At 47.5% G+C, this 13,347-nt stretch overlaps 1 protein-coding gene across 1 annotated transcript in view; it reads left to right on the top strand.

Annotated features, from left to right (window-relative positions):
• Window positions 1–7,095, top strand: part of KIF1B (kinesin family member 1B) — a 142,133-nt gene extending 135,038 nt beyond the window's left edge. Inside the window, exons 45-48 of the mRNA XM_068986130.1 lie at window positions 1,339–1,488; window positions 1,776–1,968; window positions 2,175–2,293; window positions 2,819–7,095. Of these exons, the coding sequence (XP_068842231.1) occupies window positions 1,339–1,488; window positions 1,776–1,968; window positions 2,175–2,293; window positions 2,819–2,861 (505 nt within the window). The 3' untranslated portion in view covers window positions 2,862–7,095. The remainder of the gene's footprint in view (window positions 1–1,338; window positions 1,489–1,775; window positions 1,969–2,174; window positions 2,294–2,818) is intronic.
• The last annotated feature ends 6,252 nt before the right edge of the window (window positions 7,096–13,347 follow it).

Below are 13,347 nucleotides of genomic sequence, written 5' to 3'. Positions count from 1 at the left end.
AAAATATTTTGAAATGACTTTGGAAAAAATATTTTAATGACACAGCCAAATATATAGGTAAGAGTGATAGAGACCAAGTCTAGGTCTCAAGACTTAATCATTAAAATCACTACTGTGCAGTTGCCATCAGTCTCCTCCGCCCTGTCTCCATTCGTTATGCTCACCTATCCGAACGCACCTGGTTATCATCCAGCTGTCTGTCTTCCTGTATCAGTACTGGAAGTGGGCTTCCAGTGGGCTGCAGAAAACAGCACAACAGGGTGATTTAGTTGAATTCCACTGCCATCAACTGTAAGACATTATTTTTATATGCCACTAAAAAAACTTCCCTGTTGGCACTAGTGCTAAAGAACCCACCTGCCAGTGCAGGAGACATAAGAGACATGGGTTCAGTCTCTGGGTTGGGAAGATCCCTTGCAGGAGGGCTTGGCAACCCACTCCAGTATTCTTGCCTGGAGAACCCCTTGGACAGAGGAGCCTGGAAGGCAGAGGTCTATAGGGTCTCAAAGAGTCAGACATGACTGAAGTGACTTAACACACAGTGTGCAAGAAAGCCAAAGCACTGTCACTGCAGTGTGACATGTCATCAATTATAAGATGCATCCCAATTCGAGGAACAATGAAGTGTGAGAAAAATGGGGTTTTTGGAGTTAGTGAGATACAATTGATTAGACTAAGCTGCTCTACAAAGGTAATAGCACAGAGCGCAGGAATTGTCTCTCACAGCAGCTTTGCTCCAGACAGTCACATGGGAACCCAGTTCTTCTCATTTGTTGCGTGCTCCACTGGTCCTTCAGGCAGTGGTTCTCAGACTTTAGAGACATCGGCACCACCTGGGAGGCTTGTGAGAGCCCAGGTGGCTGAGCCCCATCCAGGGTTTCTGATTCCACATGTCTGAGCTGGAGCTGGAGAATCTGAGTCTCTAACACTCTTTTCAAGTGAAGTTGATGCTGCTGATCAGGGACCTCACCTTGAGAACCCCTGCCCTAGGTGGTTCCCTAGGTGTGGCCTGGGGACTCTGCAGGAGCATACCAGGGAATGGTGTTCATACTCCTCAGCCTTCTGTTCAGAGGGCTTCCGGACAAGAGGGGAGACTGAGAGACTCGCTGGTCATCAGTGAGAATTTCCTTTGTTAATAACTGCCGAAGGATGACATGCAGTGGATGTGGGATTAATTACCTTTTGGATGCCAGCTCTGCCTTCTTAGCCAGGCTCTGAGGACCTGGTGACCTGGTGTTGGCAGGGTCCCTGGTGTTTGGGGAGAAGCATTGTTTTGTGCATTGACCTCATGGAAGCTCTTGGTACGCCCTTTCTTCCTAACTTCTGTCTCTTTTCAAGGACCCCAGAAGCCAATTCCCGGGCCTCTAGTCCCTGCCCAGAATTTGAACAGTTTCAGATTGTCCCACCTGTGGAAACGCCCTATTTGGCCCGAGCAGGGAAAAATGAATTTCTCAATCTTGTTCCAGATATTGAAGAAATTAGACCAGGGTGAGTACTGTATGGAACAGAGATGCTGGGTATTAGAAGACAGGTTAGCGGGAATTCACTTCCAACTGTTCTGCTCAGGTCTAATGCAGATGGACCTGGGATGCAGGAATGGGACTGCGTTCTGCTCCAGGTGTATCTCTGTTCCCCTCGCCTGGCACGGCCTGCCAAATAGATCATTGCCTGTTTCCTTCAACCTAGGGACATGGCCTCAGTCTGTTTTGATGGCCTTCAGCTTATGATCACTTTATTTTTCTGAGGAACTAACCTCTGCTGCCCTGTCCTTTCAGCTCAGTGGTCTCCAAGAAAGGATATCTGCATTTCAAGGAGCCCCTGTCCAGCAACTGGGCTAAACAATTCGTTGTGGTCCGTCGCCCTTACGTCTTCATCTATAACAGCGACAAAGACCCTGTGGAGCGGGGCATCATTAACCTGTCCACAGCCCAGGTGGAGTATAGCGAGGACCAGCAGGCCATGGTGAAGGTCAGTCCTGCCCTCTCCGCGGTTCATTGCCGTTCACAGCCTGCCCGTTTGAGTTCTGAACCCTGTCATGTGGTGCAGAATCTCTCTTTTGTGTTTGGTGTCTCTGAACCGTCTGTGTGAAGGGCTGTGTGCCCTCTGAATGTGGCTGGTGGTCGCCATTGTTCAGTATCCATAGGAACGTTCTTGTTCTCCTGGGTCTCTTTCAGACACCAAACACCTTTGCTGTGTGCACCAAGCACCGTGGGGTCCTTTTGCAGGCTCTCAACGACAAAGACGTGAATGACTGGTTGTACGCCTTTAACCCTCTCCTTGCTGGCACAATACGGTAAGAAGCTCTTGTGTTTCCTTTCTCTCCTTGGCAGTTGGTTCCAGGGACGTCCACATAAACAGGAAAGGAAGTCTTGTTATGAACACGTTTAAGTTGGAGGAAGGATAGGAGTGTGAGTGTGGGCATAGGTCATCAGGTGTCCTGAGGGGCTCAGGGACTCTGGTTACATTTGAACCCAGTTAATCTCTTGCTTCGACTTGTTCTTCTTAAGGGGGCTGCAGCTAGAGGCTGTGGGACTGAGTAAAGGAAAGACTAGGAGAACCTTAATGGTCCCCAGTCTTCAGCTGTGTGATCCAACCTCAGACCCTGAGAGGGCCTTCTGTCCCAGGCTCTCCAGAGTGAGGAAGACTGTTGGCTGTCCTGTTTGTCCAGGGGCCTAACGATGGGGCCTGCAGTGCAGGATGGGAGGATGAAAGACATGAAGGAGGGGCACAGAGAAGCAGACCTACGGGGCAGGGGCCTCTGAATCTCAGCTTCCAACCCTGTGTGTGTCTCATCCTCTCATCCCTTTGTCGTCTGCAGGTCAAAACTCTCCCGCAGATGCTCAAGCCAAGCGAAGTACTAGGCGACTGCCGAGCACCCTCACCCGCCTTCCGAGAGATAAAGAAAGTGTTTCCCCTCATTCTCTTCGTGATCCTTGACGGTTACTCGTGTGTGATCCTGTGGCTTGGCTACTCGTCCCTCTCGTCCAGCACTTTTTCTAGTGCTCCTGGTCCCCATCCCCATTGCTCTGTACTCTTTTCTTTTCTCCTGTGCTGAGAATCTTGTTAGAAGCATGTGGCCTAACAAAAGTGGGGAAAAAAACAAACACACACACACAAAAACCCCAATGAGATCCAAATTATTTTTTGGTGTACTTTGGCTTCCTTTTGTATGATAGGTCCCCATTATGACCTCTGACATCTGTGCTGCTGTTTGGATATCTCTGTTTTTCAAGACACCTTAATACTACTTTCTTTTCTCTGTTTGGGATATAATTTTAACTTTTCTTGGGTGGCTTAGAGACTAAAGGTGGAGACATCTAGTCTTTTTAGAACCCGAGGGGAAAAATTTTACCCTTCCCCTTTCTGTTGCTTCTTGCCATGACTAATCCCTGCATTTTCCATTCAGGGAAACAAATGGTTGTAGTGAGCTTAGACATGGGAAGGTGTATTCTCTGAAGTTGGGGCTTATTTAGAACATAGCTATGTAATTTTAACATAGTGGAAGAGAGGACAAGAGAGGGACTTTTCAGCAGATTTGGGACAGTGGCCGCTGTTGACCGTGTTAGAAGGGAAGAGCCAGGGCTGTTGCCAGTGGGTCTCACAGGCCCTGGGGCCTTGGCGGTGGTGGTCCGGAGGTTTCCCTCACAGGAGGGCTCCTTGAGTGGTTTGTCTCACTGGGAGGGAGCCTCTTCTGAGTCCCAGTTCTATTCTGGGCATTAGTAATGATGGTGGCTCAGTTTGGAATTCCTGCCATGATGTCATGCACAGATGTCCCACCAGGAGGGTGTGTCTGCCTTCCTGGTGATGAACCTGATGGTCTTTGTCATTGTCATGATTGTGGTAAGGACGGGTAGTGACCTGGTGATGGTCGTAGCTCCCTTTGATCAAAGAAACGTAGCTCTAGGAATACACTTGAACAGAGGAGCCTGGTGTGCTGCAGTCCATGGGGTCACAAAGAGTCAGACCTGACTAAGCGACTGAACAACAACAAGATACGCTCAGAAGCCTCCCTCTGAATCCAGTGGCCATTTTCAGTGATCCTCGTCCAGTGGGAAATCCTGTCAGTGATACTTGTCTCCCACCATGAACAAATAAATAAGCGAAAGTGGCAGGCTTTGCTTTTTGGACCCCAGGACTATAACAGACTGCCTCGTACCACTGAAAGCAAAAGGACACCTGGGGGCAGAGAAGCAGTTCCACCTGAACCCTGGTCCCAGACATAGTTGGTTGTCTCCTCTGTGGAAATCCTGCCGGAGGGGAGAGGAGCCCACTGCCCACAGCCTCCTGCTGTGACAGAACAGGCTCACCTGCTGCCAGAGGCCTTGGCAGAAGATGCGCTTCCTCTTCCAGCTGCAGTGAGTGTCCCAGGAATGAACAGGAGAGGAGACTCCAGGTACTTCGGTTCCTTTCCAGTTGACTTGGGGATGTCCTCTACCATCCTTTCCCGCCCTTGCTCACACCTTTCTTTCACCATCCCTCAGGCGATCAGGAAAGTGTCTGCTCGCTCCCACTTTGTGGAGACTGGAGGTCCCCAGTCTCGAGGGCACTGACCCTCGGGCAGCAAGGGGGAAGGGCCCATGCGCTCCTCAGAACAGGTGCTGGGCAGGCGTGTGTGCGTCAGCACCCAGACTGTGGCCTCGCCTTCCTGCTGGGGCTTATCTTCTGGCTTCATTCATAATTGCTTTGCAAAGAGGAGGAAAAGGAAGTCACTGGAGAGCTGAACAAGAGAAAGAAGAGTAATCAAAGGCTATGGCCTTACCTGAAAAATTATTAAGAAAAACTGTAGCAGATTTTTAAACTTTCTTCCTCTCCTTAAATGAAACATAGGTCACTAACCCTAATGTTAATTGTTTCCTAAGTGGTACTTGAGACTTTAACGTAGTTAGAGGTTTCTTATCTAATGGGGACAATATGCCCTTCCAGTGTCTACTCAAACCCAGGGTCTGTTTGTGCTTAGAGACAGCTTCCTGGGCTGAAATTAAGTAATTTCAGGGAACAAAGATGAGATTCGAAAGTTAACGTTTAGAGTTAGGTCATGGATGCTGCTGCTGTTAAAGTCTGACAGGAAGACCCATGTCTGTGACTGAAGGAGGTGGGGAAGCGGAGGGAGAGAGAAATCAAGTGACAGACTGACATGACCTGTTTTTGCTTCTCACTTAAACAAAACTGACTGGGAAAGTCTTCGCTTTGGGATGTCAGATACTGTGACAGGCTGAGGTCAGAAGGCCTGGTGAGGTGGTGGGGGCCGCGGCCATGGCTCACCTGTACAGCCCCCGCAGGGTCCCCTCTTCTCTAGGGGCCTGTTTTCAGATTAAAGCTGGAGCAAGAGTTGATGTTCCCTTTCCAGGTAGGCCCATCCCCACTTTCAAGCTCTGAGAGGGAATTTATGGCAGGAATTATGAGGCTTTTGTGGAAGAGGAAAAGTGAAAGAACTCAAATCCTTAAGGAAGCTACTTTTTAAGGTAGTGTTGGGGTTTTCTTTTTCCCCTAATGCACTCTTTTAAGCAAGCAGAATAATAACAACGAAGCAAGGAAGAACACTATACAAAGTAAGGAGAAACGAGTGCTATTTAAAAGTAACCGTCTCCTTCCTCCCCATGTCCTCCTCACTCCTGTCAGAGCAAAAGACGGCCCCACGGCTTCCACCAGACCGGCGTCCACACCCTCCTTGTCTCTGCGCCGGCCTAGGGGTTGGTCAGCTCCTGGGCTGGGCTCTGCGGGGTCAGCCAGCCCGCGCACGGCCACCAGCGCAGGGAGGGGCTGCCTCTGGCAGCTGGGTGGGAACTTGAATTCCAGTCCATTTTTATAATGTGAGGAAAGTTGAGGGAAATGATTTCTGCCAAGAAACCACTACTTTTTTCCCCTTCAGCTGTATCGAACTTACAAAACTGCTCACTTTCAGTGGGGTTTTTCAGCTCTTTTAAGATGAGGGAATCAGTTAAATCACTGCAAGATCTTTTGGTACCTAAAGTAAAAATGACTTCTCCTGGCACATATATCAAAGCAAAGACTTTATTGCCTGCTGCTTGTTGTCTAATTTACAGGGATATTTAATTTTGTAAGGTATTTGTATATTTACACAGCTGTAATTAATTGCACATTGAACTGGAAAAGCAAGGTGATGCGCTCGTAGCACCTGTCGGTACTTGGCACCTCTCATCCCAGCTCCACTCGGCTTCTCTATCAGGGCTTGTCTGTTTCTTGTTTGATGTGGGTCCTTCGTTTTTCCCTTTTGGTTTCCTTTTTAAAATGTGATTGTTAACCTGCTCTTTAAAAAGAAGAGACTAATCCTGCTGCTGCTCTCAGAAGGTTTGCTGAATGTATTTTCAACAGGGCTCTAACTCCTGTGCGCTGCAGCTGTCCCCCGTGGCCTGTGACACTTCACCAAGGTGCGGCCAGACCGCGACCGTGCAGCAGAAACGGATCGACTGGGGTTTCCTTAGTATATAAACGGCTTGATCGGCTGAGAGGCTCCCTGCTGCTGTTGTTCAAAAGGCCATTTATGAAACTTGAATTTGAGCCCCATCAAATCTTAGGAAAGCCTCTGATCACTTAAAGGAAGGAATCAGAGTTGATACAAATTTCATGTTACAGAGTCACAGCCAAATGGCCTGTGCTCAGATAGGAAGTCCTAGCTGATATTGGTCTCTTGCCAAACCCTGGCTGTCGCGTGTTGTTTTCACGTCTCAAGTTCATCCTTTTCATTTGCACATCCTGACATCAGTTCACCTGAGGAACCCAGCAGCCTTCTATGAGTCATCCCCAACTTGGTGGTTCTGAAGCATTTGTCCCGCGAGACTTTGGGTCTCGTCACCCTCCTCGTGCACAACCATAAGACCCGTGAAGCATAAGTGGCCTTTTTGAACCAAGACTTTGCAAACTGATCTCTCCCCAGGGAAGGAGTTGAGCACATTAGCAACAATGTACATTATTAATTTCGGATTTTCATTTTCATGTTTTATTATGTAAATATGATCTGACGTTCGGAGCTTGAGTATACAGAATGTAAATATAGTTCTTGTATTTGTACTAATTCTGGTTCTTTTGCTGTATAGCCTTAGATGTGCAATGCAGACATTAACTGTGTATGGTAACCTTGCATCACGGAACTATTAGTGAACGAGGTCATATTAATAAAGGTACAACCAGTGCATCAGAAGGCTCTTGATGTGCTTTTATTCTTGCACCCTTTATAAGGTATTTACACAAAGATTTTTCTTGACTGGAAAAGATACTGCTCTTCTGGGAAAAAGGTCACAATGCCATGACCTACACATTCCTTTCTGAGAATTCCAAACAACAGTTATTATGTAACTAGTGTGGTGCTGTTTCTTTGAAAGTACTCTCCTCCCAAGTATGGGAGTGGGTATTCTAGATGGAAGATTTGTCCCTTTTTTCTCTTGAGGCCTCTCTTTGCAAACCTATCAGTGAGTCTGTAGTGTGTGGTATGGTAGTGATTCTGTAGGTGGTACAGTGGTTGGGATTTTCACTATCAGTTTAACAAGTTCCTGTTGTGAGCTGTTCACTGTCCTGGGTGTGTGGGGAAGAGTGGAAGCAGGGAGTTGAAACGACATTCAAGCAAAAAGCATTGACTCAGTTCACACGCATCCACGTGCCCGCGTGTGTCTGGATGCTGATGACTCAGCAGCGAACCAAAGAGGCCTGGTACCCGTGGCCCTCCCATTCCGGTAATGGAAGATATTCGTTACACAAATTTAAAATGTTACAGAGCAAAGTAAAGCTGAATAAAATGTTAGAAGGGATGGGAGGGAAAGGCATCTTTTTAGGTGTGTGGGCAGAGAAGGCCTCTGTTGGGAGATGCCATTAGAGTAGACTCAGAGTGAATGAGCAGGTGAGCCATGCAAGGTGCGTGTGTACTCAGTTGTGGCCAGCGCTTTGTGACCCGTGGACTCTAGCCCGCCAGGCTCCTCTATCCATGGGATTCTCCGGGCACGAACACTGGAGTGGGTTGCCATTTCCTCCTCCAGGGGATCTTCCCCACCCAGGGATCGAACCTGTGTCTCCTGCGTTGGCAGGTTGGTTCATTACCACTGCGCCATCTGGGAAGCCCAAGCCGTGCAAATCCCTGGGCACAAAGGTGGTCTCTAAGCAGCGGTAATAAGTGCTTGAGGCAGCTGTGTCCTCAGAAGGTTCCAGAATAGGGAGGTGGCCCGGGTAGAGACAGGAAGTAGTTGGGCCTGGGTGGTTTCAAGCGCTTAGGTAACTAATTTCATTAGAGTAAATAGGAACCAAGGGAGGATTTTGAGAAAATATACTCCATGATCTTATTTGTGTGCTTTGTTCATTTAAATCTTTTAAATATTTGTTTGGCTGCTCTGGTTGGGATTCTCAATCTTCGTTGCAGCATGCAGGCGGGTTCTTTCCTATGGCATGTGGGATCTAGTTCCCAGGCCAAGGATCGAACCCGGCCTCTCTGCGTTGGGAGTAGGGTGTCTTAGCCACTGTAATACCAGGGAAGTCCTTTATTTATGTTCTTAAAAAGGCCATTCTGGGAAGCAGCCTGTGTGTGTAGAGACAGGGACGTGTGGAGGAAGAGGGACCACGTGGGAAGTTGTTACCCTAGCGTTGAGGGGTGGGGATGGGGGATGGAGGCTTGGACTGAGAGCAGCAAATCTGGGGAGAAAGGGTCAGATTCAGGACATGTTATCCTGTTAGAACTTGGAGTTTGCTGAGTGACTGCATGTAGAGAAAGAAGGAAGGTAACTCCCGGGATGCGTGCCTGAGCAAACAGGACAGACTTGCATTTCCCTAGGGTGAAGGAGAGAAGGCAATGGCACCCCCCTCCAGCACTCTTGCCTGGAAAATCCCAGGGACAGGGGAGCCTGGTGGGCTGTAGTCCATGGGGTCACTAAGAGTTGGACATGACTGAGCGACTTCCCTTTCACTTCTCACTTTCATGCATTGGAGAAGGAAATGGCAACCCACTCCAGTGTTCTTGCCTGGAGAATCCCAGGGACGGGGGAGCCTGGTGGGCTGCCGTCTATGGGGTCGCACAGAGTCGGACACGACTGAAGCAACTTAGCAGCAGCAGCAGGGTGAAGGAGGCTAGAGGATAACAGCAGAGGGCAGTACTGCGTGGATGACTTGGCTGTGGCCTGTTCACTCTGAGACATCAGTGCTCCCACCTGCAAGTGTGCTCCCTGAGGCAGCTGAATGTACTCGCTGGATTCAGGGGGACAGGTTGGGCTGGAGACACATTTAGGAACTGTCACACGAAGGTGACAATAAAGGCAAGATGGACTTCCCTGGCAGTCCAGTGGTTAAGAATCTGCCTTGCAATGCAGGGGACAAGGATTCACTTCCTGGTTGGGGAACTAAGGGCCTACATGCCACGAGGCAACTAAGCCCGGCACCGCAATAAAGAACCCACAAGCTGCAACTGAGATCTGCCAAGGCCAAAAATAAGTAAATCAATAAACGCAAGAGATGAGATCTGGGGAGCGAGAAGCTGGTGAGAATCAGGGCTCTGCAGCCTGGGGCAGGAGAAGTGGTCATGAAGAGGGCATGGTATTTGGCAACCAAGTTAAGGAAGTGTGTGAAGATGGAGGAAGTGACAGCTGTGTCCGGTTCAGCTGACTGGTTAAAATAGAACTGAGCAATGACCACAGGTTTTGGCAACAAGGAGGAGGTTCTAAGAAGTTTGAGGCACCAGTGGAATGCCATCACTGCTTCCCAATTTCAGAGCCAACTGAGAAGGCAGAAGGGCGATCAAAATTTCGCCTTCATTACCATTAAAACTACGATTGGAGAATGTCTGGGGGTTAATGGATTCCCTAATCCTGAATGTCAGGATTAGAGGGTGGGCAGCAGTGTGTCTTGAGCTTTAATGTGTACTAGACTCCTGTGGGTTGTACTAAATGCAGATTTGGATTGAGGAGGCCTGGAGTGAGGCCTGAGACCCTGCATGTCTCATAAGCGTCCACATCAGGTGAGAAGTTCCCTGATGGCAGCCGAGGTTCCCAGAGAGAGAAAATGGCTGGCTTGGCCATGCCAGGGGCTCCTTCCAAACTCAGGCAGTTTCATTTCTCTCTTGTGTGGGGCTGATGGAAGCAGGAATGATCCAGTATCAGAGTCACTTCACATGGGAGGAGAACTCACTGATGCCTCTGCTCGGGTGAGGTCTTCGGCAAGCAGACAGTCTTCTGAGTGGTGCCAAAGAGAGTCTAGCTGGAGTAGGTGCCAGGGAAAGTGGGAGGAGGGAAGGCTGAGTGAGGAGTACGGTGGGGAGGGGGCGGGGGAGACATGGGGTTAGGGAAAAGTTTTTATTTTTATTCTAAAGCAAGGTGATAGGCCAGCATGTGTGTCTGCTGATGGGGATGAATGAACTGGAAGGGAAACATGATGGGTGGCGTGAACCCCTGGATGTGGCTGGTGGGGTTGGAGCTGAGACAAGAGGGGAGGTCAGACCCAAGTCCTGTGGGGAGCAGCATGGTTTAAGTGTTAGGAGGTGATGCCAAGTTGTGGGCAGCCCCCAGACAGACAGCTAAGTGACAGAGCTGGAACAGGTTGTCCTGGTCACGGGTTTGTCCCTGGACTCATTGGTCAACTCTAGGCCATGTCTTCCTGAACTCCACCAGGCTTTTTGCTTAAACTGCGTTAGTTTTTATAAAGCGGGTTGTCCCCTGCACTTGGCCTCATATGGGGTCTCGTGGTTGCCACGGTGCTCACAAAGCTGACAGCACCAAGCATCAGGAGGGTCTGTGGAACTGTGTGTGTTCATTTAACGCATCACTCCCACATCTGATTTTTCTTGGCATTCCACTTTCAATTTTAGAAACTTCTGGTCTCTGCACAGTCCTAAATCTTTAGCTTTTCAGAGCACATCACATGCTTACGTTATTGCTTTTAGAATATATCAGTTCAGTTTAGTCACTCAGTTGTGTCCGACTCTTTGCAACCCCATGGACTACAGCACGCCAGGCTTCCCTGTCCATTACCAACACCCGGAGCTTGCTCAGACTCATGTCTATTGAATCAGTGATGCCATCCAACCATCTCATCCTCTGTTATTCCCTGCTCCTCCTGCCTTCAATCTTTCCCAGCATCAGGGTCTTTTCCAGTGAGTCAGTTCTTCACATCAGGTGGCCAAAGTATTGCAGCTTCAGCTTCAGCATCAGTCCTTCCAATGAATATTCAGGACTGATTTCCTTTAGGATTGACTGATTGAATCTTCTAGCAGTCCAAGGGACTCTCAAGAGTCTTCTCCAACAACACAGTTAAGAAGCATCAATTCTTCAGCACTGAGCTTTCTTTATGGTCCAGCTCTCACATCCATACATGGCTAATGGAAAAACCATAGTTTTTACTAGACGGACCTTTGTTGGCAAAGTAATGTCTCTGCTTTTTAATATGCTGTCTAGCTTTGTCATAGCTTTTCTTCCAAGGAGCAAACATCTTTTAATTTCATGGCTGCAGTCACCATCTGCAGTGATTTTCAAACCCAAGAAAATACACTCTCTGAGTTTTTTCAAAAATCACACTTTCTTTCTACTTACTGTGTAAGCAAGCCATTTGATATCAGCTGTGGGGATTATACAGCAAGTGAGAGACCGTATAATCAAATCCACCCCAACTAGTATGTAACTGACACACCATCTTATGTAAGTAAGTCAAGCAAAGGATTCGACCTGGGGAGGTTTGCAGGAAAGGGTTGTTTCTGTAGAATTTCTGCTTAGACTTTGATTTGGGATTTGGGGAGTTAGGGCAAGGCAAAAAAAAAATTTGATAAGATGAAAAGTGAGTTAACTTTAGCGTTATAAGCCAAGAGATTGAGGGTTTTCTAAAAACTAAAGGTCAGCATGGAGCCATGACCCAGTCATCCTGGATCTACCCTCTTCATCTTAGGGGAGACTTGGCTTTCTCCCAGCCCTGCTCTCTTTAAACCAGTCTGCAATAGTTTTCCAACCATATTGGGAAGCAGTATTTTTTTTTTCCGCTGGTTGTTAGCACCTTAACAAAGACATGAGAGGCTGTGTAGCATATACCATTAATAACAGAAGAAAAACAGATTGGCAGTTTAATTCGATGTTTAACATGTTTGCCTAAAATGCTACTTCGCAGTAGTAGCTTGGGTGTGTCCAGATGTTTAGTCACATTGACTCAGCAAAATTTCTCCCTTGCTAAATCTCAGACTAGAGCAATCAATTTTTTTTCCTTGCAGCAAAATCTGATAGTAGGTTTTCTTTGTAACAGAGCCTCACAGAAAAAGGAAATAGTTGCAAAAAAGTTGAAAGTTCTGAGAGGCATAAAGGCCCTCTTGAAGAAAGCACTTACAATTGTGTTAAGTTCTGCCTTGTAAATTTATTACAAGTGCTGTTTTTCCCCAAAAATAGTGATTGAAAGTTCAATTTACCTTTCCACTTTAAGTCAACTACATGTCTCTAAAATACAGATACACCCAGTTTCTCTGTGACAGTATGTCTCTGTGAATTTGCTTAAGTATGGGCTGCTTATCTGATTAGGAAACAGTGCTGGGCTCAGCTCTAGCAGACTTGGGTTAAAGTTCAGTTCTGCCACAAATTAGCTGAGAAAGTCAACTTCCCTGAGCTGAGTTTCTTATTTCAAATTAGACAATATTAATAATGGTGTCTTGAAATCATACAGCATTGGAAATTCTCAAGGAATTTTCATGTTGTTTTTCAGTTGCTCAGTTGTGTCCAACTCTCTGCAACCCCATGGACTGCAGCACACCAGACTCCCATGTGCTTCACTATTTCCTAGAGTTTGTTCAAACTCATGTCTATTGAGTCAGTGATGCTATCTAACCATCTCATCCTCTGCCGCCCCCTTCTCCCTTTGCCTTCAATCTTTGCCAGTATCAGGATCTTTTTCCAATGAGCTGACTCTTTGCATCAGGTGACTAAATTATTGGAGTTTCAGCTTCAGCATCAATCCTTCCAATGAACATTCAAGATTGATTTCCCTTAGGATTGACTGGTTGGATCTCCTTGCAGTCCAAGGGACTCTCAAGAGTCTTCTCCAACACCACAGTTCAAAAGCATCAATTCTTCATTGCGCAGCCTTCTTTATGGTCTAACTCTCACATCTGTACACGACTACTGGAAAAACCACAGCTTTGACTACATGGATCTTTGTCAGCAAAGTGATATCTCTGCTTTTTAATACGCTGTCTAGGTTTGTTATAGCTTTCCTTCTAAGGAGCAAGCGTCTTTTAATTTCATGGCTACAGTCACTGTCCACCATGATTTTGGAGCCCAAGAAAATAAAGTCTGTCAGTGCTTCCACATTTCCCACTTCTGCTTGCCATACAGTGGTGGCACTTTCATAGACATTAGAGGAAGAAGGCAGGACACACGGAAAGTGGTG

The sequence above is a fragment of the Capricornis sumatraensis genome, chromosome 14 (genome assembly GCF_032405125.1).
Source record: "Capricornis sumatraensis isolate serow.1 chromosome 14, serow.2, whole genome shotgun sequence".
NCBI classification, from domain to species: Eukaryota; Metazoa; Chordata; class Mammalia; order Artiodactyla; family Bovidae; genus Capricornis; species Capricornis sumatraensis.
This window is presented reverse-complemented; position numbering and strand designations above follow the sequence as displayed.